Source organism: Pseudorca crassidens, chromosome 19 (genome assembly GCF_039906515.1).
Source record: "Pseudorca crassidens isolate mPseCra1 chromosome 19, mPseCra1.hap1, whole genome shotgun sequence".
NCBI lineage: Eukaryota > Metazoa > Chordata > Mammalia > Artiodactyla > Delphinidae > Pseudorca > Pseudorca crassidens.
Window position 1 is genome coordinate 26773027 of NC_090314.1, and position 26795 is coordinate 26799821.

The 26795-nt window shown below is 38.6% G+C and overlaps 1 protein-coding gene and 1 pseudogene across 1 annotated transcript in view; both read left to right on the forward strand.

Moving 5' to 3' along the window:
• The first annotated feature begins 336 nt into the window (after positions 1 to 336).
• LOC137213665 (5S ribosomal RNA) lies at positions 337 to 457 on the forward strand (annotated as a pseudogene).
• A 4579-nt stretch (positions 458 to 5036) lies between these two features.
• The window catches only part of LOC137212306 (AP-2 complex subunit beta-like), a 180041-nt gene continuing 158282 nt past the window's right edge, over positions 5037 to 26795 (forward strand). The window contains 7 exon segments of the mRNA XM_067715543.1: positions 5037 to 5485; positions 9631 to 9736; positions 12833 to 13010; positions 18339 to 18529; positions 20780 to 21001; positions 21528 to 21648; positions 21781 to 21876. Of these exon segments, the coding sequence (XP_067571644.1) occupies positions 5449 to 5485; positions 9631 to 9736; positions 12833 to 13010; positions 18339 to 18529; positions 20780 to 21001; positions 21528 to 21648; positions 21781 to 21876 (951 nt within the window). The 5' untranslated portion in view covers positions 5037 to 5448.

Below are 26795 nucleotides of genomic sequence, written 5' to 3' on the forward strand. Positions count from 1 at the left end.
GTCGGGCAGGAGGGCCGGCCGGGCTGCGGCTGCACTGAGCCTAGCGCCGCGTGGGCGGGCAGGCGGGATGCCCAAGGGACCGCGGGCCCCGGGCCCTGAAGCCTCCGGGGCCACGTCCCCGTGAGCGACGTGCGGGATCTGGGGCGGGGCGCCAAGCGCCGAAGGGTTTGCTGGGTCACGCCCGCCCTGGGCTGGGACGTCGCCAACCCCTCCGCCACCGCCCGATACCTGAGACTTCCGTTCCCCCTGCCTGGGCGGGCTGGCCGCCAGGCTGGCGGTAAGGCGCAAGCGCCAGCGAAACTGGGCCTCAAGAGGCAGCCCGCGGCCCCCGCCCCCGTCTACGGCCATACCACCCTGAACGCGCCCGATCTCGTTTGATTCTCGTGAAGCTAAGCAGGATCGGGCCTGGTTAGTACTTGGATGGGAGACCGCCTGGGAATACCGGGTGCTGTAGGCTTTTTGCCTCCCGCTCCGCATTCTCCTTTACTCGCCCGCGGCGGTGGCCGCCGGCTCCGCCCCCGCCGGGCCCCGCTGCAGGCCCCACCTCCTCAGGCCCCTCCCACCACGGCGCGCGCCGGAGGGGAACACGGAACGAATCAGGTAGGACGCATTTTCCTTTCTTCCTTCTTTTCTCTCCTTCCAGGCGTAAGTTTTCCAGAGTTTATTTCAGTTAAGAATTGGATGTAAAACTTTTGAGCTTTTTTCTTACCGTATAATATTAACAAATTATGTTGTGGTCATTTTTAAATGGAAATTGCAGGTGTGTCTGTTGTAATGAGTTGTCTGCTGTCATTTCTTATGCAATAAATGATACCTGAAGATGCCATTGTCTTTGCATTATTGAAATATCTGATTAGCACCTCTCACCCTTGTAATGGAAGATTGCTTGAAATGACCTTTCTGCTTTATATTTTGGTCAACTGTTCACTTTTTCCCTACTAGCACCAACTGTGTAAAGTCCTACTTTATGCGAAGAGGGGATTTAGTGGCCTCATCAACTGTAATTTAGCAGCCATTTCCCAGAGAGCCATTTGAAATTAAGACCCTGTTAATTTTTTTCTGGCCTTAGTCTCTTTACGGGCACCGGAAGGAGGGAGGAATAGTTGAGAAGGGACTTTTACAACCTATATTTAGTAGAAACTAAGTTATGTTAAATCTAGATGTATAATCCTGTACAGGGAGACCTTTTCTTTTTTTTGCGGTACGCGGGCCTCTCACTGTGTGGCCTCTCCCGTCGCGGAGCAGAGGCTCCTGACGCGCAGGCTCAGCAGCCATGGCTCACGGGCCCAGCCGCTCCGCGGCATGTGGGATCTTCCTAGACCGGGGCACGAACCCGGGTCCCCTGCATCGGCAGGCGGACTCTCAACCACTGCGCCACCAGGGAAGCCCTGGGGAGACCTTTTCTGAAATGCAGTGACATCATACTCTGGGCTAGGAAAGTTAGAGTGATGGTGCTTTTGACTGTGGCAGCATTATTATTATTATTTTTTAACAATGTCCTGGGGTCATACCTCAGGTCCTCAGAACAGCCGGTGACTTCTCTAGTTTGATCTGGTAAAAAGGTAGTGTGAATTCCAGCTCCATGATGGCTTGGCTTTACCCTGGGACTCTCCTGAGGAATAAATTCCCCCCCAGCTCCCAGAAGGAACTTGATTTTTGAGGCTCTTCAGCAAATACTTGACTTATTCTTTGAACTCTATCTTGGCTGCTTTTTCTTTGGCTTCTAAAGCAGACAACAGGTTTTGTTTGTTTGTTTGTTTTTGTTTTGCGGTACACGGACCTCTCACTGTTGTGGCCTCTCCCGTTGCGGAGCACAGGCTCCGGATGCGCAGGCTCCGGATGCGCAGGCTCAGCGGCCATGGCTCACGGGCCCAGCCGCTCCGCGGCATGTGGGATCCTTGCGGACCAGGGCACGAACCCGTGTCCCCTGCATCGGCAGGCAGACTCTCAACCAGTGCGCCACCAGGGAAGCCCCAGAAAACAGTTTTCACCATCCTATGTTTTAGAGAATCTGACCATATTCATCTCTAGTGTGTGATTAAGAGTGTCTCATTAAAAAAAACAAAAACAAAACCATAAAACTGTGTCTCATTTAAAAATATATACAGGGACTTCCGTGGTGGTGCAGTGGTTAAGAATCCGCCTGCCAATGCAGGGGACATGGGGTTTGATCCCTGGTCTGGGAAGATTCCACATGCCACGGAGCAACTAAGCCCGTGCGCCACAACTGCTGACCCCATGCTTTGCAGCTGTTGAAGCCCACGTGCTCTGGGGCCCATGTGCTGCAACTGCTGAGCCTGCATCCTGCAACTAATGAAGCCCACGCACAGCAATGCAGAGTAGCCCCCGCTCACCACAACTGGAGAAAGCCCACGTGCAGCAATGAAGACTCAATGCAGCCAAAAAATGCATATATATGCAATTTTTTGAGGTGAAATTCACATAACATAAAATTAACCATTTTACAGTGAGCAGTTTGGTGGCATTTGGCCCGACTCTTCTCATTTGTTTTTGTTTAGGCTAGTTTATTTTTATTTTGGGGGAGTTTCTTTTGGCTTAAGTCAGGAACTGACATGATAAAATGTTGCTCTGCCAATATGTGTAAAGGATATTCATTACTGTTGTGTAGGACAGTGCAAGATAAGAGAGTGGTGTGTTTCTCCTTTCTCTTGAAAAGCAGGGGTTCTTAATTTACGGTCTAAGATCATGTACTTGATTCTCTCCTCTTCCCTGAAATTTTGTGGGCTGGTACATTATTCTCTAGTTAAGAACTTAGTGCTCACAATGTAATAGGACAGAAATCTATTCCTCGATGATGAAATTTGTTAGGGGAAGTAATGAAATGTGTGGGTCACTAATAAAGGTACGATTTAAGACTAGGTTAATTTAATGTTTAACAGATTGTGCTGAAATTTTCTGTTAAAAATTTAATATATGTGAATGTGTATGAGAGCTTTAGAAAACAGAACGATTTGGGGGCCCTTTTTCAAAGAAACAGTGAGAAATTCCAAGCAGCTTTTGTCTTTAAATGTTAAGCAAGTTTTAACTTTTGATGATCCCAAAGGATTAGAGTGGTGTAACAACATCCTGGATAGACCATAATGGCCTTGAGCTATGGCCCTCCTGTCAGGCTCTAGTACTGTAATCATTTCTGTATACTGGTTTTCCTCTTTGTATATATAAGTTCTTAGATGATAACTTCACATTTATTCCAGGTCTTTTTAAAATTAATTAATTAATTAACTTATGGCTGTGTTGGGTCTTCGTTGTTGTGTGTGGGCTTTCTCTAGTTGCGGTGTGTGTGAGCTTCTCATTGCAGTGGCTTCTCTTGTTGCGGAGCACGGGCTCTAGGCTTGTGGGCTTCAGTGGTTGTAGCATGTGGGCTCAGTAGTTTGGCTCACAGGCTCAGTAGTTGTGGCACACGGGCTTACTTGCTCCGTGACATGTGGAATCTTCCTGGACCAAACCCACATCCCCTGCATTGGCAGGCGGATCCTTAACCACTGCACCACCAGGGAAGTCCCTATTCCAGGTCTTTTATGTGAAGGACTCCTTTCTTCAGTTTGCCTACTTCACATTTAGTTTACACTGTGAATGGATTAAGTGATTAAATGGATTAAAAGATTATAATTCTTTGAATTTTAGCTAGAAAAGACATTATGAAAATACTACATAAGACAAGCCTCTGTTACAGGCTCACTTTAAGTTATAACAAATAGTGTCAAATCAGAAATTTCTGTATTCTGTAATGATTTGTGTGAGTTCTAGCTCACTTCTTTTAACAAGGTAAATTCAGTGAAATTCTTGTACAACCTAAAAGCACTATTGTATAAGGATCAGTACTATAAACATTAAGTAGCTCCTTGGAAAGATAACAAATGAGTCTAATTTCCCTTAAATAGTCCAAGTAGTACATTTTAGAGAACAAATTTGAGGCAACCTTTTTTCATTATTTTATGATTTTCTGGCTTTTTTCCTTAATTGCATTGATTTGTTGAGTGCTTAGGTCTTTTTTCTCAGATCCATAATTACCATTGTTTGTGGAGGTATTATTGCTCAAGTTTGCCAAATATATTATCACTCATGTTGTTTTGACCAGAAAATAATGAGTAGGTGCCAGGGCATCTGTCCAAAATTTGGTGATAAGTATTATTAATGATGGTGGTCAGTAATAAGATAATCATTTTTTTAAAAATTTATTTATTTGGTTGTGTCGGGTCTTAGTTGTGGCAGGCAGGCTCCTTAGTTGAGGCTCGTTGGCTCCTTAGTTGTGTTATGCGAACTCTTAGTTGTGGCACGCATATGGGATCTAGTTCCCGGACCAGGGATCGAGCATGGGCCACCTGCTTTGGGAGCACAGAGTCTTAACCACTGTGCCACCAGGGAAATCCCAGAAGCTACTCATTTTTGAGTGCAGCAGGAATATTATTAAAAGAAAGTTTTAATGTATTTAAAGAAGTCAAGTACATTGGACAAAATCTTAGGGTTTCTCAAATCAGAAAACATTGTCTCATTATTTGGGGAGAAATGTGATCAGTCCATGCTGTTTTCGTTTTACCAATGGAGCCTTATGTCAACTGGATTAATTCTGGAAATTGGAACAGAAAAGTTAAAGTTGAAGCTGGGATCCATGTTCTTTTAAGTTTTAACACCAGTTCTGATTCTCTTTAATACTCAGTGTGACTGAACAAATATCTCAGTTTTTTGCATTGTTTTTAACTGTAAACTGGTATTTTTTATTTTGGGGAATACTCGGGGGAATTGTAGGTTGTTGGAAATATGAAAAGCATAATTTTAAAAAAATCCATGCATAACACCTCTCTAGATGTTTGCCTCTCTAGGTGTTTGTTATGAAAGAGTATTGTCCTACTAATCTAGGCTTTTCTTTTTTTTCTGAAAGAAATTCCTTTTATTGATAGTTGCATGTAATGGTGAATAGGTTGATAAATTTTTTTTCTCTTTCAGTTTTACTCTGTTTCAGAATATATGTCTTAGAGTGACTCCATCTTGAGGCAGGGAAGTAAATCAGATTTGCTTTAATGGAAAGTAATGGGGAGATCTTTTGAAACAAACTTTTCCTTATTTTAAATATTGGAGTGACTAACTGAAGATGTATTTGTAAAAAGATGTAGCTTTAGGTCTTGGAGACTCTGAAGAGATAATTGTGGATAAAATCATAAAACTATGATAGGTTCAGATTATCACTCTATTCCATTAGGCCTTTGGATTTTGTTCCAATTAGCTTTTGAGGCAAGGATTACATTCTTAATTATCCTTGCATCCCTTTGGATCACCAGTAATGGTGGTAAGGATGAAGATACTTTCTGAATGCAGAAATTCTTGTATATAAATGATCTTAAAATTAGTTGAATGCCTTGCTAGACATAAATAACTTGGTTAAAGGAATTCTCTTCTCTTGCTGTAGGTGCACATTAAAGATCCACAACCATGACTGACTCCAGGTACTTCACAACCAATAAAAAAGGTAAGTATGAGAACCTGATCACAGCCTTTTTTGAAGATTCTTCAAAAGTTGTGGTGTAAGATTGTTCCAAGTAGAATGCTCCTGACCTCTTCAGACATGTATGTCTTGGACCATCTCATTGGGGATATCCTACAGAAAAGTGTATTGAGTAAATTATTAAATTATGGGTTTTTAAAGATACAGCTGTGGTGCACATCATTTTGACTTGAAGGTTTTAGTGAAACGAAGAGATCCAAGATTGATCCATTGAAGACTGATAGATCTGAGGAGGGTAAAAGGAAGAAGCACATTTATTTTCTCTTTTTTAAAAAAATTAAATGTAATTGGTTTACAATGTTGTATTTGTTTCTGGTGCACAGCAAAGTGATTCAGTGGTGTGTGTGTATGTATATATGTATGTGTGTATGTGTGTGTGTGTGTGTGTGTGTGTGTGTATGTATACATATATATATTCTTTTTCAGATTCTTTCCCATTATAGGTTATTACAAGATATTGAATATAGTTCCCTGTGCTATACAGTAGGACCTTGTCTTTTATTTAATATATATTAGTTTGTATCTGCTAATCCCAAGGTCCTGATTTATCCCTTCCTCCCTTCCTGTTTGGTAACCATAAGTTTATTTTCTGTGTCTGTGAGTGTTTCTGTTTTGTAAATAAGTCCATTTGTATCATTTTTTAGATTCCACATATAAGTGATACCATATATTTGTCTTTCTTTGTCTGACTTACTTTACTTAGTATGGTAATCTCTGGGTCCATCCATGTTCCTGAAAATGGCAGTATTTCATTCTTTTTATGGCTGAATAATACTCCATAATATATATAAACCATATCTTCTTTATCCATTCATCTGTAGATGGACACTTAAGTTGCTTCCATGTCCTGACTATTGTAAATAGTGCTGCCGTGAACGTTGGGGTGCATGTATCTTTTTGAATTAGGATTTTCTCTGGATATATACCCAAGAGTGGGTTTGTTGGATCATATGGTAACTCTAGTTTTTTAAGGAACCTCCATACTGTTTTCCACAGTGGTTGCACCAAATTCTTTTATTTTTTACTTGGAAATAAACCTTTTATTACAAGGAGTACTACTAAAGCAATACAGCAATAAAAAGTAAAAATGAAAGTTCCCTCCCTCCCTATTCCTGTTCCTGATGGGAACTCGGTATGTATCCTCAGTCTTTTCCATGCATGTATTAATACATATGATTTTTAAAATTTTTAACAAAAAATGATTATGCAAAACAATGCATGGAGATTTGATATTTTCTTATCCTTCCACACATGATGATTTCATACCATCATTTCTGAATTATGGCTGTCAAAAGGCATAATCTCAGTGTAATCATGAGGGAACACCCGTGACAGCTGAGGGTGTTCTATAAAGTGACTGGCCTGTACTTTTTAAAAATGTCATTATCATGAAAGACAAAGGCTGACCAGCTGTTTCAGATTAAAGGAGACTAAAGAGACATGACAGTAAATGTAACGCATGATCCTGCATTGGATCCTGGCCCAAGGAGGATGGGGGTAAAATTACTATAAAAGACTTTATCAAGATCTTTGAATAAGGTTTATAGATTAGATAATGACAGTATATCACCGTTAAACTTCCTGATTTTCATCATTATATTATAGTTATGTAACATAATTCCTTGTTCTTAGAAGTTATACAATGACATATTTAGAGCTAAAGAGACATGATGTCTACAGTTTACTTATTCAATGAATCAGAAAAAAATGTATAAATATATAAAAAGTATGATAAAGCAAATGTGGCATAATGTTAGCAGATGGGGAATTTTGCAACTTTTCTTTAAGATTAAAATGATTTCAAAAGAAAAAGAAAATGGGAGGGCACACATAGTGGCCTGGAGCACCAGAAAATTTTCTAGAAAGCACAAGCATATTTCTGTTGTTTGGGTAAACTTCTATTATAATACAGAAAACACCATAGAGAGTTGCTTAATTACATTAGCTACTAGTCCATGGCTTTCAGCCTTGCCTGCACATTGGAATTGCCCAGTGAAGTAAAAGACAATAGTTGATGTCCAGCCCTATCCCTGCAGATATACTGATTTCTTTGGTGTGGGATATGGCCTAGACGTGGGGTTTTTTTAAAAGCTCCCCAGAATTTTCTGATGTGTAGCCGAGATTGAGAACTGTTGCTAGCTGCTAGCAATGCTTGGTAGATTTGATTCAGGGGAAAAGGAGGGGGGAAGATAAGAATTTAATAAAGCTGCAGTATGTATGAGATACCTTGCCTCCGTGCTCCTCCTTGGCTCCACCCAACTTCTTGCTGTTTTTACTGCTTATAGCGTACAAAAGCATTTAGCCCCTTGTCATTCATTTTCAGCTTTTTTTCTTATTCTCTTATCATTCTGAAATGTATTTATTTATTCTGTTAACATTTTATGTACTTTGATGAACAAGATGTTTCTATAATAACACAAAAAGATGTAATTTAAAAACTCACCTAATTTTCAAACCTTCACTTATAATGGGTCCTGGTAACCTTTTTTTAATTCAGGGATTTATATAAAGGTTTGAGACTTACAGATGAATCATGGCTGGGTAAATACCACATTTTAAAAAATGGATAGACTGTGTTCCTTTTACTTCCTGTAACACCCACCAGAACTGCCACTGGTGCATATTCTTTAAATTTATGCTGTTGGAATTGGAATAATTTCAGTTATATCCTGTTTTGATTCTTCAGCTCCTGCTGCTATTCACAATTCAGATTTTCTGAAACCGTGCTGCTTGTCCTTTACTGTTTTCAGAAGTAAATGATGGGAACCCTAAGAGCTGGGTTTAGCAGCAGATGACTTGGAGAAGAGGAGAGTGACTCTTTAAAGGGCCCAGCTTTTCTGTCTGTGCTATTTTTGCAGCTGTCAAATAAAAGGGTGATTTTTGTAACAGTTTGTTTGCTTTGTTAGCGATGGATTTTGATGTAACAGGCTTTTTTAGTGCTCAACTTCTGTGCTTCTTGCCAGTTCATCCTTCCCATTTAGAGGCTTCAGCAGATCACCTAGTTTGATGCCCCCACTATTTCTATACTGGTGAACGAGGTTAAAATGAACATCAAGAACAGTCATAAAGGTGGAAGAAAATGAGGCAATACTGTGGATTGAAAGTTGAAGTGACAATAGTCAACTTATTTTTCGTGGTCTTATAGTATATTTTCTTCTTTCTTTTAAAACCAGTTGAGGGCTGTTAACCTTTTTTCTTATTTCAGCTCCAGCTTTCTGAAGATAGGTGAGCCTGGGCCTTAAAATAGTGGTGACAGTCCTGGCATTTCACGGTGCAGGGCCTGAGCAGTCAGTCATTTAAGATTATACCTTTAGAAATGACTCTGGTTTGTACCATTCTTGAAGCTTCAGGATTATTATTTCTGTTCTTAGATTGATTGAACAGGATAGGGCCTTAAAGCCCATTATCATCTTAAAGTACTAATTAGAGCAGTGATTCTCAACCCTGATTATACATTAGAATCACTTGAGGAAACTTTAAAAAATGTGAACGTAGGAGTTCTACTCCTTGACATTCTGATTTATTTGGTCCAGAGTGGAGCCTGAGCATTGGCATTTCTAGATACTTCCCGGGTAATAGTGTGTAGCCAACATTGAGAAACACTGGATTAGAGAGTCGGGAGAAACAGTTCTAAGGCCAGCTCTGTCACTCGCTCACTTAGTGACCTTTGAGCCTCAGTTGTTTGTGGAGTTGAGAGTAGGTGAATGAGGAGTCTCTTCTGGTTTGAAAACATTGATTTGTGAACCTGTTTGCTGCCTGCATTTATTTTTTTCCCAGGACTTTGAAATTCTGATGGGAGATCATCCCTCAGGTGCTGTTCTCTCCCCATCGTAGTAAGATATCATGAGATATCTTTCCTTTTTCCCACTTCTGTGCTTCCTGAGATCTGGCTTACACCTTCCTCTCTGGCGATAACCCCAAAATAGCATCCTTATCAATGCGTTGGTTAATATTCTAGGGATTTGAACTGTACCTATCCTATAATTTTTAAATAATCCTATTTCAGTTGCAGCCCTGCCACTGGTCAGCTGTTGTGTTATTTGCTATATGGTACAGTGTTCTGCTCTAGTTCTCTGATCCTGGGACCTCACCCGTTTGTTGTCTTTTAGGAGAAATCTTTGAATTAAAGGCTGAACTCAACAATGAAAAGAAAGAAAAGAGGAAGGAGGCTGTGAAGAAAGTGATTGCTGCTATGACTGTGGGGAAAGATGTTAGGTAAGGGTAATCTCTTCTGCTTTGCTCATTTTAGACTCTTACTCTATGGCTTTTAATGCTTTTTTTTTTTTAAGCAGAGGTCTTCATAGAAGCCCACATGATTTAAATTTATTTATTTATTTATTTATGGCTGTGTTGGGTCTTCGTTTGTGTGCGAGGGCTTTCTCTAGTTGTGGCAAGCGGGGGTCACTCTTCACCGTGTTTGCTCCCTACCGTGGTGTGCGGGCCTCTCACTATCGCGGCCTCTCTTGTTGCGGAGCATGGGCTCCAGACGCGCAGGCTCAGTAGTTGTGACGCATGGGCCCAGTTGCTCCGCGACATGTGGGATCTTCCCAGACCAGGGCTCGAACCCGTGTCCCCTGCCTTGGCAGGCAGATTCTCAACCACTGCGCCACCAGGGAAGCCCTACTGCTTTTTATTTAAAGCTATTACAGTCAGAACGTATAAGAATGAGTTTGTCCCACTGGAAACATCAGGAAGTGTAGTTGCTTTTACATTAACTCTGTGATTAAGTTTTTTTTTTTTTGAGTGAAACGAGTTTGATTTCACTTGCATACAGATCTAGCATAAAACCTCCTGAGAGCTAGCACAGTTACAAATCTGTTGCTGAGGTAGTTTTAGAAGATGATAAAAATATACTGAGAAACAGAAGCCCATGTGTACTTTAATTGGCTCAAGCCAGTGCCCTCAACTTTACAACTCTGCCTTTAATTGCTGAATTCAAGAGGAAAATCAGTGGTAACAAAATCCAAAGTGTCTTTTTTTTTTCTCCCTTTTTTCCTGTAATTTAGGAAGGCCATTTGGAAATAAATAAGGATTGTCTGCAGGCCCCTGAGGATTCCCGAGATCCTTTCCATGAAATCCATGAAGTCAAAGCTATTCTTGTAATAATACTTAGGTGTTATTTACCCTTTTCACTGTGTTGACATTTGCATGGCTGGTGCCTTAGTGTGAATTAAGGCAGTGGTGCCAAACTGTAAAAGTAGTCATTGTATTCTTCACCATCATGTGCTTGCAGGAAAAAAGGGCAGTTTCACTTAGGACTGTCCTGCATGAAGCACTAAAAATTTATTTCAGTAAACCTTGAACCTTGAGTTCAGGTCTTTTTAATATTCTGTGTGATGAAATAGGAATTAGGCATAAAGTACTTCTACTGCATAGCAAAGTGTGACGGTTGACTTGAAAAAAAGCCCTTGCACAATTGTTTGACTTGGGAACACCATTTCTTTGTGAAAGAAAGATTGACAGACAGAACTATAGTTAATCAGACTTCAGTATTTGGGAGATACTTTATAAAAAATGAACAAAGTGAACCTGTCACTTCAAGGGAAAAAATTTGACAGTAGATAAATTTCGACTTTAAAGTAAAAATTAGAGTGTTGGAAAACTTGTATCTCCCATCGTGAGCTTGATAGCTTCCCAATACTTAGAGATTTTTCTGATGAGATTGGTGGTGAAATTAATGACTGTGATTATTTGCTGCTGTATAATGAAATATGCCACCATAGAGAAGATCTGCATAACTCATTGAACCAATATTTTCCAAATGACCAGTGCATACATCACAAAATTATGCATGGGTAAAATATCCATTCAAAATAAGTGATAAATGAATGGATTTTAATGCAACCAAGTACAGAAAGTTTATTGATATGGTTTCAGATTCCATATTGTACCTAACTTTTAAGAAACTACCATTTGTGGACTAAAAAGAAAAACAACGATTTGTCTAGCTTTAATGTATCAAAGGAGAACATCCAGTCATATGAAAAAGCTATTAAAATACTCCTCCATTTTCCAATTTATATACGTGTATGCAAATGGATTTTCTTCTTACACTTCAGCTAAACAACATTCTACAACAGGTTGAATGCAGGAGCATGTGTGAGAATCCAGCTGTTTTTGTTTAAAGTAGACATTAAAGAGATTGGCAAAAATTAAAACAATGTCATCTTAATTTAAAAAAAATAAGTAAAATAGGTAGATTTTTACTTTAAAATATTTATGTTAATATGAAATGCATTGATTTTCCTTTTATTAGTTGGGTCAAATGCTGCTGATAAGAAATGGATGAGTACAAGAATGCCAAGTAAATTGCAGCATCTAGTGGTGGATGTAAAGTGTAGTAACTCAAACATCTGAGAAGGTCCTAAGGCTGATGATGACCTTCCTAATGTCATTAAGAAAAGGGAAGTTTAAATTTAAGTGCATTCTGTGTCAGGCACAGGGACAGATGCTTTTACTTACAATGTTTTTTATAGTCCTCATGTCTTCTGAACTAGAGATTATTCTGAATCAGAAGTTATTCCATGTTAGAGATCAAGCAGCGTATACTTGGTGAGGCTAAAGAATAATCCCAAAGTCATACAGCTAGTGGTAATGTAGCCAGGATTCTAACCTAGGGTCTGAGTCCCAATACCTGTTACTGGTCACTTCCTTCATGGGTGTATATATACAATAGAATCTAAATGTGTACATGGCACACATGTTTAGAACTGTTTCATTTTCTGAAAATGGTTAAAATTTTGAACAAAGGTCCTAATTATCTGAGAACTGTTTTAATAAGGAAACTAATCAAATAAGTTCCCACTGGTCAGGGATGGAAGAATATGTGCATTAAAAAGCATAACAACTGTAGTGCTTTGAACTGCAAATAATTGATATGAAAAATTATGGTTAATTTTTTTGTGTGACATAGTGATTTTTTAAAAAAGTTTGTAAAGATATACACTAAAATATTATATATGAAATGTTTGTGAAGGATTTGTTCAGAAATTGTTTAGAGCAACTAGATGGGGTAGGGACTGGGAGAAGGCGAGTGGGTTGAGGTTGTGTATGAAACAAGATCGGGTATGTATCAATATTTGTTTGCAGCTGGGTGATGGATACATGGGTTCATTAAACTGCTGTCTCTAATCTGAAAATTTTCATAGTAAAATATTTTTTAAAAATCTATTTTTAGACATCTTCTTGGGACCATTATTATAAATTCTTTAGTAATTCATTTCTGTGGTAAGTATTATCACTAGTGGACATTTGTCCTCACATCAAATCACTTTTTAAATTAAGGCTGTTTCTTTGTGTTCTGTCCAACAGCCTGGCACCAACACTGTTCGCTTTCCCTTCCTCTTTTCTCAGCTCTCTCTTTCCAGATGTAGTGAAGTGTATGCAGACTGACAACCTGGGACTAAAGAAGCTCGTGTATCTCTACTTGATGAACTATGCCAAGAGTCAGCCAGACATGGCCATCATGGCTGTCAACAGCTTTGTGAAGGTAACTTTTTCCCAGGGACTCAAGAACAGTCTCTTCTACCTCAGAAAACCTTTTCAGAAATGTCTCTTGATATGGTTAGTGTCTGCATTGCAAATAAGCAACCTCTGTTCCAAAAGAGGGCCTCTAGAGAAGTATTGGCCATTGAGTAGGAATATTCATGATTTAAGCATTCTGTATGCCAGAGTTTGTCTTCCAGTTCAGACTATATGGTGAGCCTTCTGTCAGCTGGGCTTGGTGCATCCTTGCCAGGTGGGAGAAGAAAGCCAGGTGAAACCTCACTGTTTTATCTTCCAAGGCTGACAAATGTTGGGCATATCATTGTAGTGTCAGTAACCTGGGGTTTTACCTATTTTATCTTTGTAGAAATTATGCTTATGGTTCAGATGTAGTGGAAACTACAGGAGCTGCCTTTTAATTTTGTTTTATTGAATAGGTCTTACAGTAGTTGATTAACTTTTTTGTTATTGTGGAAATTTTCAAACATATTCAGGTTGAGGGAATAGTATAATAAATTCCTAAATATCTACCTTGTAGTTTCAGTAGTTACCAACCTATGGCCAGTTTTGTTTAATTTAACTCTCCATACATGCTTTCCTGACCCCCACCTCCTCTCCTACTGGATGATTTTAAAGCAAATCCCAAACATCTTAAGAATGAAAAACTCATTTAATCAGCTGATCATTAAAGAAAGTCCTTAATATTATTGGATATCCAGTCAGAATTCTCCTATCATTAGATTTGATGAACACAGTAATAAGGTTGTTCTTATTAGGGTTTTTGTTTCGTTTTGTTTTGTTTACTTCTTTTTCCTCTGCCTGGAATTTAGTCTACATTAAAAGCAAAAATCAGACAGCATTTCTAAAATTAGCTTCTATTAAATTGTTTTGGAAAATAAACATGCTTTCTTCCTCCTCATGGAATTTTTGTTCTTTTTCTGTGTTTAGCTATAATGTACAGGATCATTATAACATTTCATTCTTTCTGTCTGGTGATTCATAGATGGATGATATCATTGGAAAGAATTTAGTTTACATTTTTTGGAAGTTAGCATGTGCATAGGTTTATAATGTTTAAAGAAAAATTTTAATATAGGGCAATTTAAGGGGTGTTCCTTCTTGGTAAGTGTTCTATTTGTACTGTATTTGGAGGCACTTGCTAGGAAAGGAGAATGTATGTTAATCAGGATTTCAGAGGGCCCTCTCTGCTGCTTCGTGCAAGGAACTTATGTTGGGCACAAAACAGCTTCTAGATTCTCCTTTGCTTTCTTGGCTGTAGGCCCCAGATATCCAGCCCTCTTTTCTCCCTGCTTAATATTTGTGGAGTGGGACATATCTTTCCAATTCCTGATTTTTTGTTGTTGCTGTTGTTGTTTTTGCAGTACGCGGGCCTCTCATCTCTGTGGCCTCTCCCATTGTGGAGCACAGGCTCCGGATGTGCAGGCTCAGCGGCCATGGCTCACGGGCCCAGCCGCTCCACAGCATGTGGGATCTTCCCGGACCGGGGCATGAACCTGTGTCCCCTGCATCGGCAGGCAGACTCTCAGCCACTGTGCCACCAGGGAAGCCCCAGGTCTTGAGTTTGTATTCAAGCATTTTCACTTTCCAGCTTTGTTGGCTAAGCAATTCACTGAATTTCTCTAATCCTATTTATAAATTCATTTTTAAAGCCTATTTCCTTATCTGTAATAGGTGGATTTTGATAGCAACTACCTTAGAGTTGCTGGGAAGGTAAATGGCATAGTAAGTGTTCAGTAAGTTTTAGCTATTATTGTCTTTTATCTCTTTGTCCAATTCTATTAGGTATAGTATAAAGTAAGTCAAAACACAAATTGCTTACATTAAAAAAAAAATTCAGCAGACTCCAAGGGTCCACAATGAACTGTCAAATTGAAGGGAAGTCTGTAGTTAAGGCAGAGAAAAATTTGTCTAGTATTGAGTGTGATTTTACACACACATGCACGTGCATGCATACTTCTGTATGTATGTATATGTTTGTGTTTAATATCTGTTAAGTATACATATTATATTAGGTCTACAGGGGGTATGGGTGGTATGGGGAGGAGGAATGTTTCATTGCAGTCTTCCAAAGAACAGAATTTACCATAATTGGGAGGCAAGATGAATTAAAAAAAAATTTCTTTTGATGCTATGGGATATGTTCCTTTGTAGCCTAGATGCCAGCTCTTTGTAAATCAACCAATGTGCTGAGAAAACTCACTTAAACCCTATTTATAAATCCATTTTTAAAGCAAAACTTCCTTTAGAAACCCCTTTCTTTCTTGGGAACTCCAGTTTTTCTGAGATTATAATTAAAAGGCCATTGTTCTTTTCATGGCAGTGTTGCCTAAAAGAACTGCCAGTTTTCTAGGGGGAAAATGTTATGCATGTTAGTCTTAGTTCACATTCAAAGTGATGGTACAAGAGAAAGACATAACCTTTGTTTTAATGCACTAGTAAACCAGGGCAGTTACTGCAAGAGTCAGATTTTTTCTTTTGATAATGAATTATTGTTTGGGGAAGGCTCTCTGGGAAGAGAAAGTAAATCATGTTTCAATACATTATTTTTAAACTTTATTTTTACAAACAGATAATATATGTACTACATTCTATACAAAATTCCAAAGAAACACAGAGACAGGTGAGTTGTCCTGTATACCCCAGCTACCCAGCTGCTGTCTTGAAGTCAGTCTTTGCCTGCTTGAGATTCGATGCTCATTTTAAATTTCCATTAGAGTGAGAGAAGCATGGCTTACTGACCAGGAGAACTCTAAGCAGCTCTTTATTGGCCCACCTCAGTATATTTCTGAAAACTTAGCAGTATGAATGTGAAGATTAGGAGATGAAAGTGGAAAGGTAGAATAGAAGGAATTTTAGAGGAATAGCAGTAGAGTTTTGTTATTGGGGGTGTATCTCCTCTGGTCAGTCATTGGCTCAGTGACCATTTGGCAGTGATCTTTTTTCCCCATGCAAACTTTTCTAAACATAATCATATAATCTGATCTCTCTGGATCTTTTAATTAGATTTACTTTTCCCTGTTTCTTTTCTTGTTTTAATGTGATAATAAGTGAAAATTGCCTGTTTTACCACCAGAACATATACTTCATTAGCTGCATTATATACGTGGTTTAATTTCCAGTTACCTGTGATGTTAGCAGAGGAGTTCTAATTGTTCATTCTGTTCAACATTTCCTGTTAACAGACCTCATGTTTAGTTTTTTTTAACATTAAAAAAGCTTGACTGGCAGAAATGGTAAGTTGCGACAGGACATTTGTTTTGGACGAACTGGTAACAAAGACTGGGCATGTGTTGGCAGCAAGAGAGGAACACAGGCATTTGTTCTTCCAGTGTGACATTTTGATCCTTTATCCTGTAATCCAGTGTATTAAGTGTATTATACAGGGGAAACACAGTACCTTTTCCCTGCATGTAAAGCACTGAGATGATGGAGATTATTGTTTCAATTTTCATGCTTTTTAATTTTTACTAAAGACCATGCTTGACAAACAAAAATTAAGTCAGGAAAGAACCTCATGCATGCTATCATGTGATAGGTGAACTAGATAATCCTTCTCGATTTGTGTTAATAACAATAAAATATTATATCCATAATCATACTTACCAAGTGAACCTTTGATTTTTTTTCATCTTGGAATTTTTTCTCCTGATCACTAAGTTATAACTGAAGGTGATTCCATTTGTGGCATCATTATCTTAGTTAATGGATACTGTCATCAATGTATTATTTGATTTAAAAAACCATATTCTCTAGAATTTATCTTCTAGGTAAAATCATATACTGGGATAATCTGCAGAGTACCCAAGTGACATGGATATTAAAATCAATAGCTAAACTGTAACCATTATGTTTCTTCTCTTGCTAGCAAAAGGATAATCATACAACTCTTAGTTTCTCAAGCTTTTAACAGGGACTTCAGTCAGAACTAAAAATGAGTTGACATTTTTGAGAATCTTTTCAATATACATAATTAATGAAGCTGCTACCTATTGCATCTCACTTATGCTTACAGAATATTTATATATGGCCTTACTGTGCTAATATTTAGCAACAGCTGAGAGCCTCACTGCAAAATGTGTTTTTAAATTCAGTTGTACAGAGCTATAGTTTTTTGTCTGTTTTGTTTATTTTTGGGTGTTTTTATAATCTTAAAATTACTTTAAACATTCATTGGTTGTAGGTTTCTTAGTTAAATTAGACATAATCTGTAATTTTGATAAAGTGTCCACTTTTTTTTCTGGCAGCTAGTATGGATTTCTGGGTCTGTTAAGTCAGGATACAAGTGTACTTTCTTATATTTGGTAGCGATTTTTCATTTATCATACTGCCTGAGTTAAGGATACATTTGAGGTACCATATTTCATTGATTCTAAGATGCATTATTATTTCCTGTATTATGTAGAAAGAAAAATACCTCCTATTAAACTGACATGCCGTTGATTATTAAATATATCCCAACTTCAGAGATGTTAATATGAAAAACTGTGCAACTTAGTCTTGATGAACTATGGTAATATTGCCACCTTAACTTTGTATAAGGCTTTGTAGAAAGCACTTATACATAAGTCATCTGATTTTATCCTCAAACTAAAGCTAATCTGTGAGGTGCATTAAATTATCCCACTTTCAGATGAGGAAATTGAATTTCATGGAGATTATGTGCTTTCCTAACATCATGTTACAGTGAACTATGGTTTCAAGGTCACATTTTCTTACTCTGAGACTTAAGGTGTGATTGACACCTGAAGTATCACCTCCCCACCCCCCAGTACATGCACGCCCATACACCTATAAAATTGTTTGGCCTAGATTTTTCTTTCCATTGCCTAATATAGATGTTTCATATTTAAACTTCACTGTTTTGTGTTTTTTGTCTTGTTTTGGCTGCGAGGCATGTGGGATCTTAGTTCTCCAACCAGGGATCGAACCCATGCCCCCCTGCAGTGGAAGCACGAGTCTTAACCACTGGACTGTGAGGGAAGTCCATAACCTTCACTTCTTTTACAGCTGTTCATGTGTCTTAATTCTACTGATAGTGTTGACTACTATTAAAATTATTATTGTTTTAATAGTAAATCATGAGGAACTCTCTGCTAATATGTGAATTGTTTTAATTCTGTGTTGCCTGACCATGAGGAAGCTATGTATGCCATCATTAGTGGTTTTTTATACATTTTGAAAGCAGTATATCTCTTTCTAGCTGACTGCATAAAATGTTCAGGAACAGTTATGGGTTGAGATCTATGAAGTGATCCAGAGAAATAGTTGTACTGTTCTTGACAAATCAAGGTCATATCTGCTTCTTTCCCAGGTGGTGGCTAATGCTGTAGCAGCATTATCTGAAATCAGTGAATCTCACCCAAACAGCAACTTACTCGATCTGAATCCACAGAACATTAATAAGCTACTGACAGCCCTGAATGAGTGTACCGAGCGGGGCCAGATTTTCATCCTGGACTGCCTGTCTAATTACAACCCTAAAGATGACCGGGAGGCTCAGAGGTCAGTCTGTTTTTCTGGATAGTATCTAGGAGTCTTGACCGGTTCAGTCTGTATTAGAATAAGGGTCTGTTACGTTGAGAAAATCAGTGGCTTATGGGATATATATTGCTATCCTGTGGTATTTTCTCAATGTATTTAGGAACATTTTACGTGGTAGAGTAAACCATGCAAAAAATAGCTCTTCCTAAGAGGAGATGTGTATTTTTCATTTCTTCTTTGAACAGTATAGTTACAACCCTCTGAAAAACTCTCCCTCATCATGGTCTCACATCTCTCATACAGCAATTCCTAGCCATTTGGCAAAGGTTTTTTGAGCGTCTCTCACTGTAGTAACAAAATTTTCGTTCTTTTAGATGCATAGTAAGTGGCTTCATACTAATTATTGAGCTGCCTTATACCTATAATTAGTACTAGAGAAACTGTGTTGGAGCCAGCAAAATGTATGATGTCTTCCGTTAGATATAGGAATCACATCAGTCTGAATTTGGAGAAGATTTTGGAAGGCACACCTGGATTGTTCTGCTCAGCTCTCTACCACTTTAGTGTTGCAGATTTTCTTTGACTATCAGATACTGACTACTAAATTTCATATACACATACATACATTTTAGTTTACAGAATTGGAGGTATCATCAGTTTTTATTGAGCATTTTGTGTATATAGGCACTGTACTAGGCAAAATAATTCTGAAGAATTGTTGGCTCTTCATTTTATTTTATTTTATTTATTATTATTATTATTTTTTTTTGCGGTACGTGGGCCTCTCATCGCTGTGGCCTCTCCCGTTGCGGAGAGGCCACAGGCTCCGGACGCGCAGGCTCAGCGGCCATGGCTCACGGACCCAGCCGCTCCGCGGCATGTGGGATCTTCCCAGACCGGAGCACGAACCCGTGTCCCCTGCATCGGTAGGCGGACTCTCAACCACTGCGCCACCAGGGAAGTCCTGGCTCTTCTTTTTAATTATGGTAGATAGGAACCTTCCTTGCCCGGCTAAAGCTTGAGCTACTATAATGTAAGTGCTCTTCACTTGTCTGGGAAATTGTTCCCTCTGGATTTAACCAAAGCTCACCCTGATAGTTTCTTTCCATCACTGAAAGTACAAATATCTTCTGGAAAGAACTTTACATACAATTTTATTTTCTCTAGGTCATTGACATCTCACACTTACTCATTCACTCAGCAAATATTTATTGAGCCCATGCTGTATGCCAGACATTGTTCTAGGCTCTGAGGATATAGCAGTGGACAGACAAAAATCATAGCTCTTATGGAACACTTATTCTGAGGGATAGGGCAGAAGTATATATAATATGTATATGTAATACAGCATATAATAGGTCAGATGATGATAAGTGTTAACAAGAAAGATAAAGTAAGGAGGAGATCTAACAAATGCTGGGTGGTCAGGAAAGGTCTCCCTGAGAAGGTAGCATTTGTATAAACACCTAAAGGAGGTCAGGGAGTCAGCCAAGTAGATACAGGAGGAAGGGAGAAATACACAGCTTACTTACCTTGTGTCCTTAACTGAGTCAGCTAGCCACTCACGTTGCCTAAGAGCTATCAAAATTAGGTTAATTTCTGAAGAACCCTCAATGGATAACTAAATATTCTATATTTTATGAGACATTTAAGTGTAGGTGGCAGGGACTAGGAGAAGGGGATGAGGTTGAGAGAGTACTGCAGTGGTGTTGTGTTGTTAAAAACAAACAAACAAACACCCTTCCCGAGATTCCCTTATTATGCTGAATGCAAGAGGTTGGGTGGTTTTCCCTGTCACCCCATCTCATTCTGCATCTTACAGTGAAACTTCAGCCACAGTTGGTTGATATCTCTCACTATGAAATAACTCTCAGAATGCTTAATTTGACTTCTTATAGGCTGAGGAGAGGGCTGTGAGGCAGGGAGCCCTTACATAATATGGGGAGACAGAGTGGACTATAAAATAGGAAGTTAAATGGTGTGAGCTTCAGGTGTTTGGGGTATTGGCTAGTTCCCTTCCAGTTTGAACATCCCTTATTGCTCGTTTCCTAAAGTCTTCTGAGATCCCTGCTCTGTTTGTAGTTTGCTGGGATTGAGGCGTCCACAGTGTTGGATCCCAAATTTACCTATGTATGGAGTTTTGACTTTTCTAACTGATTTTCTAATTTCTTTATACCTGGGCCATGGGAACCTCTGACAACATTACCTTATAGATTGGATTCAGCAAAGAAATTGTCATTTAAGGTACTAATTTTCATTTTCTGTCCTCAGTATCTGTGAGCGGGTAACTCCTCGGCTATCTCACGCCAACTCAGCAGTGGTGCTTTCAGCAGTAAAAGTCCTAATGAAATTTCTAGAGTTGTTACCCAAGGACTCTGACTACTACAATATGCTGCTGAAGAAGTTGGCCCCTCCACTTGTCACATTGCTGTCTGGGGAGCCAGAGGTGCAGTATGTCGCCCTGAGGAACATCAACCTAATCGTCCAGAAAAGGTTGGGAAAAAATGAATTGGTGATTAAAGTGTTTGTAATTTTGAATTAAACTTAATAACATCATTATTAAAGAGGACTGTGTTAAAACTCTGTTTAATGTATGGAAATGAAAATACTGTATGGTAGAGCAACTTGCCCAGGGTCAGGAGGCTAACAGTTGATTTTAGAGTGTTTTTACAATGAATGTCTGGTGTTGCTCTACAATTTAGTTTCTTTTCTGAAGGAACTCTTAGTTGTATGATAGCTAGTGTCTGCTTAATATGGTTCAGGCTGTAATTTAGATCAGGTTGTTGTTCTTCCAGTGGTTCTTCTTGGCAATATATACTTTACTCCTTAAAAAGGATAAAAATAGTCTGCCAGATGGATCTGGTTAGAGGGGTGTAGAGGAAGTTTGTGAGTTGTTTTCTCCTGGAGTGGAGTGTGTGAATGGAGAGCAGAGAAGCACAGGTTAGGTATTAATGCAGACTCAGAAGGATATATCAATATACGCCTCACCTTCCTTATCTTGTGTTTCTGTGTACCACAGGCCTGAAATCTTGAAGCAGGAGATCAAAGTTTTCTTTGTGAAGTACAATGATCCCATCTATGTGAAACTAGAGAAATTGGACATCATGATTCGTTTGGCATCCCAAGCCAACGTTGCTCAGGTCAGACTTAAAGTAGATTCAAGATAAGATCTAATAACTTAGATCTTAAGATCTTGCCTTCAGAAAAACCTAGGCCATGAAATTGCTGTTGGAGAATCCTTAATGATTGTTCACTTCATGGATTTTTAACAGGTTCTGGCAGAACTGAAGGAATATGCCATAGAGGTGGATGTCGACTTTGTGCGCAAAGCTGGGCGGGCCATTGGACGGTGTGCCATCAAGGTGGAGGCAAGTGTCCCATGGTAGTTGTGATCACGTTGTGGGACTCTGGGTATTCTCTTCACCTCTTTCCTTACATTTTTAAGTTTATCAAAATAATAAAGCACATTGTTAAAATATTAAAGAATTTTTAATGAAAAACAGCTGTCCCTGGTCCCTCTCTTTCCCGAGGGAATCATGTTTAACTCTGTTCCTAGTTTTAGTTATTTTGATTACTTCCATATCTCTAATATCCTTATGCTACTAATTATTGATTTACCAATTGTAGACATTGTCTATTAACTTTCCGCTATGAGAGAAGCAACTTGGTTCATATACTTCATCACTCCTACTTCTACCCTTCTGTATAGATCCCCTGTATAGTTATATCATGAGGTTTTTGTTCCTATATTATCTTTGTAAATTGAGATAATGTACCTTTATTTCTTGTTCTATCAACTAGAGTCTTGCAAAGCTTGCTGTGCGTATTATGCCTGTAAATATGTAGAGCCTACACAATCAAATGATTGCGTTTTCTTTCTTATGAAGGCTTTTGTTTTTTCTGTAGTTTATAATGGTCTTTGTCTTTTTTTAAAATTTCATTGTGCCTTCATTGCACTCCTATCTTCTTCCAGCTTTTCAAGCATAATATCAAATTAATAAAACTTTTCTTTTGTTCTAGACCCTTCTCTCTTCCAGTCCTCTGTCCTTCCAGTCCTTACTCCAGTCTGGGTGGTTGCTTTCTTGTCTTCTGCACAGCCATCTTTCCATACAGCCTCCCTTCATTGCTGTTTCTTGTTATGGGTACTTTTTCATAGCATTCCTCTTTTTGTGGTTGCAATAGTTTCTTAAATCTCTTGTGATGTGAATTACAGTTTTTGGTTTTGCTTCTGCAGTTTGAATTTAATTATCTGGAGTATTTTATGGTGATGGTTGCATGTTTATATATGACTTTTTAATTGAAGTGTATACCATACTTACAGTAAATTGCTGCCTATTTATACTAAAAATGAGATGACAGAAAAGTTGTCAGGACTTCTGTGCACATAGGCAGGGCTGTTGACTAGCAGGTTTCTGCTTTAGGGCAGGGAGTTGATATTTACTTCGAAGTCCTCTTGAAGAGCTTCTCTGTGGTCTTAGAGGGCAGATTGGTCCTAGTTTGGTTGCAGCCTTCCAGTAGGTATTAAGGGCTACAACTTACAATGCACTGCTTCATCAGTCACCAAGCCTCTGTTGTTTTTCCTCATTCAGAAGTTTGTTGCAATTAATGGTGGCTTCTGTGCACAACGATATTGTGGATTCAGAGCTCCATATTTGTTCTTACTACTTGACTATGCAATTCTGCTTTTTTTTCTTTTGACATTTTATTTAATTATTTATTTATTTATTGGCTGCGTTGGGTCTTCATTGCTGCGCGTGGGCTTTCTCTAGTCGCGGTGAGTGGGGGCTACTCTTCGTTGAGGTGCATGGGGGCTTCTCATTTCGGTGGCTTCTCTTGTGGCAGAGCACGGGCTCTAGGTGCACGGGCCTCAGTAGTTGCAACAAGCGGCCTCAGTAGTTGTGGCTTGTGGGCTCTAGAGCACAGGCTCAGTAGTTGTGGTGCACAGGCTTATTTGCTTCGCCGTATGTGGGATCTTCATGGACCAGGGCTCCAACCCGTGTCCCCTGCATGGGCAGGCGGATTCTTAACCACTGCACCACCAGGGAAGTCCCTACAGTTCTACTTTGAGTCAGATTGGGCCATATGATTTCACAACGATAGTTACTAAAATAATTTGTACAGTATGACCAGTGCTTCACAGGAACAGAAGGAAACAGATGCTGTGTGAGAGAAGTGTCTCTGAAAGCCAAATTCCTAATTGGCCTTCCTTGTTTTTATTTACTGAATGCTGTTTCATATAGTTACCACTGATAAATCATTTAGTAGACTAGTTGTTATAGCAAGAAGTTAATTAATCCTGGTTTCTACTTCTGGTTCTGCCAGCTCAGTTGCTTCACATACTTCGGTTGCTCCATATATACTTCTGTTGCTCCATTTGAGAAATGGGAAAATCTGTTTATTGGATCTTGATGTGTTACATCTTTTTTTTACTACCACACTTCTTAACTTACCACCACTACTTAACCTTTTTCTTTTCTCATTGTGGAATAGCCACCTGCTTATGGTATTAATGCAGACAATTTTCAGAGCTATTTTGGTAGCAGAAGAGTCATTTTGTGCTTTTCACTGCCAGAATGTCATTGTCTTACTAACCTCTCTGACAGTGCTCTTGCAAAGAGTCTCATTCCAAAGTTAAAGAGATTTTTCTATCCCTGGAATTACTAGAAAGTGTTCTCAAAGCATCTAGATTCCTAGCGGCTGTTAGTACCACCTATTGTGACTAAATGGAAAAGTTATCCATCATCTTCTGGAAGAGATGAACTTCTGGTGGCTCTCACTTCTTCCTTTGATTCAGGGTGCCCTGGTGGGAATATGAGTGTGTGAGGAATGAACCTCCTTTGGAAGCTTAAGATCAGCCTTCAAGAATCCTGCCTTTTAGATAGTGTTCTCTTATCTCCAGTTACCTGGATTTGCCTAAGAACTTTTCTTAGAACTGGTTAAATCATGAAAGTTATTAGTTGGAAAGAGTTGCCTAGTCCAGACACAGTTATTGGGGCAGGAGAGGCAGTGATTGCCTGTTTTTAACTAACCTATCCATGGGACAAGGGCAGGAACCAGCGAGGGAATTGTAATAGCCTTTCTCTGTAGCTTCCAGACTGAGCTGCTTCTTTTCTCTCAGGGCATCTGACCCTTTTTTAATGTGTAGTTGGTTTCAAAGATGTGACAGATGAGAAAAAAAGAATTTTAGTTTAGTGCTTAGCTAAGATAACAGGGCCTATTGTAAAATTTGGGTGTTAAGAGTTGGAGTTGTTTTTTATCACGACTGTAAGTACAAGTGTTTCCTTGTTGCTTTAAGTATCCTGAGGTGAAAAAAATGTATAATTTTATCATATTAAGTTGGTTAGGTTAAAGATTAAGCATAAGCCATTGAGTCAATAAATAACACTGTAAAAGCAATTTCATAGTACTGTTTTTTCAGTAACTTTTGCCTATTCTTTTTTGTTTGGTTGTTTTTTTTAATAGATTTTACTCTCCACCCCACCTCCAGCTTTATTGAGGTATGATTGACAGATTTAAAGCTGTATATATTACAGTGTATACCTGTTTCTTTAAGGAGGAAATAAACCCCTGCCCTCCTTTTCTTACAAATAAAATGATTTGGTTGGGAGATTTATTTATATGTTTGGTTTTGTTTGAGAGAGATTAAGTCACTAAGTTAAGGTATTCCTCACTTCCCACTCTTCTGTTCTTTGGTGTTTACCATTTCTCATTTTTGTAGCTCAAGATAAGGTACTGACTTATGTCTTATGCAAACAAAAAGCATATGTATTTACTACATAAAATCATTAAAAATAGACAAGTTAAAAGTAGAACACTCTGCTTTTTCTACCCTTCCAGAGATGATGTGGACATGATTTTAAGTCTTTGTTTACATAGTCCTCCATAAACAGGTGTGTTTTTTACAAAAACGAGATCATTCTACAAATGCTATTTACTTATGTTTTGTAGTCTGCTTTTTTTGCTTATTATACATGGACATTTTCCCATGTTACTGATAATATTTTACATCATTTTTAGTGGTTTGTAGACATACTGTGTGATTGCTTCATAATTATTTAGCCTTTCCCTTCCTGTATGGACCTTAAAGTTGTTTCTGCTCTTTTTCCAAATAATGGTTATAAGGAGGATCCTTGTAGCTAAATCTTTGATCTCTAGTTGAGGTGACATTTTTTTCATTACGCTTAACCATTTGGAATTGCTTTTTCATGGCATGTGTATCTTTTTTCAATGTGTTATCTTTTCCACATTGATTTTTTAAAGTTTTTTATAATTAATTAAAGGTATTAATTCATTTAATACCCCTTCATTTCATTAATAGTTATTTTCCCAATTATTTTCCTTTTGATTTCATTTGACTTCTTGATGCATAGGAGTTCACATTTCCTTATGTAGTGAGTTCTATCCATTTTCTCTCAATGGTATCTTTTTTAAAAAATAATAAATTTATTTATTTATTTTGGGCTGCATTGGATCTTCGTTGCTGTGTGTGGGCTTTCTTTAGTTGTGGAGAGTGGGGGCTACTCTTTTTCGCGGTGCGCGGGCTTCTCCTTGCGGTGGCTTCTCTTGTTGCAGAGCATAGTCTCTAGGTGCTCGGGCTTCAGTAGTTGTGGCATGCAGGCTCAGTAGTTTTGGCTCATGGGCTCTAGAGCACAGGCTCAGTAGTTGTGTTCACGGGCTTAGTTGCTCTGTGGCGTGTGGTATCTTCCTGGACCAGGGCTCGAACCCGTGTCCCCTGCATTGGCAGCCGGATTCTTAACCACTGAGCCACCAGGGAAGTCCCTCTCCCAATGATATATTTAGTGGACCACCTAGAAAATTGTGCTTCACTTCAAAGTTATATAAAATTCACTTTTATTTTCTACTTTAATGGCAATGGTTTGGTTAAACATAAGAGTGTGGGGATCAAACACCAGAACAATTCATCCTTTCCTTACTGTTATGAAATGTTGCCTTTTCATATACTAAATTTTATATGTCTGTATGCCTTTTTATGTTTCTGGACTTACTTTGTATATACAATGATTGGATATTTACTTTTGTTCCTCTGCCATACTGCTTTAATGGTGTTTTTAAAATTTAATCAAAAGCAATATAGGTGAGATGACAATTTGCTTGAAAATTACTATCCTAGACTTAATTGTTTTTGAATATTGATGCATCATGGGAGATGGCCTTTTGTTTATCTTTATTATAATAATGAAACTAAGGGTTCAGTAAATGTTAGCTTTCTATCAAGCCTTATGCTGAGTACTTTATTTGTACTATCTAATTTGATAATTTAACCCTT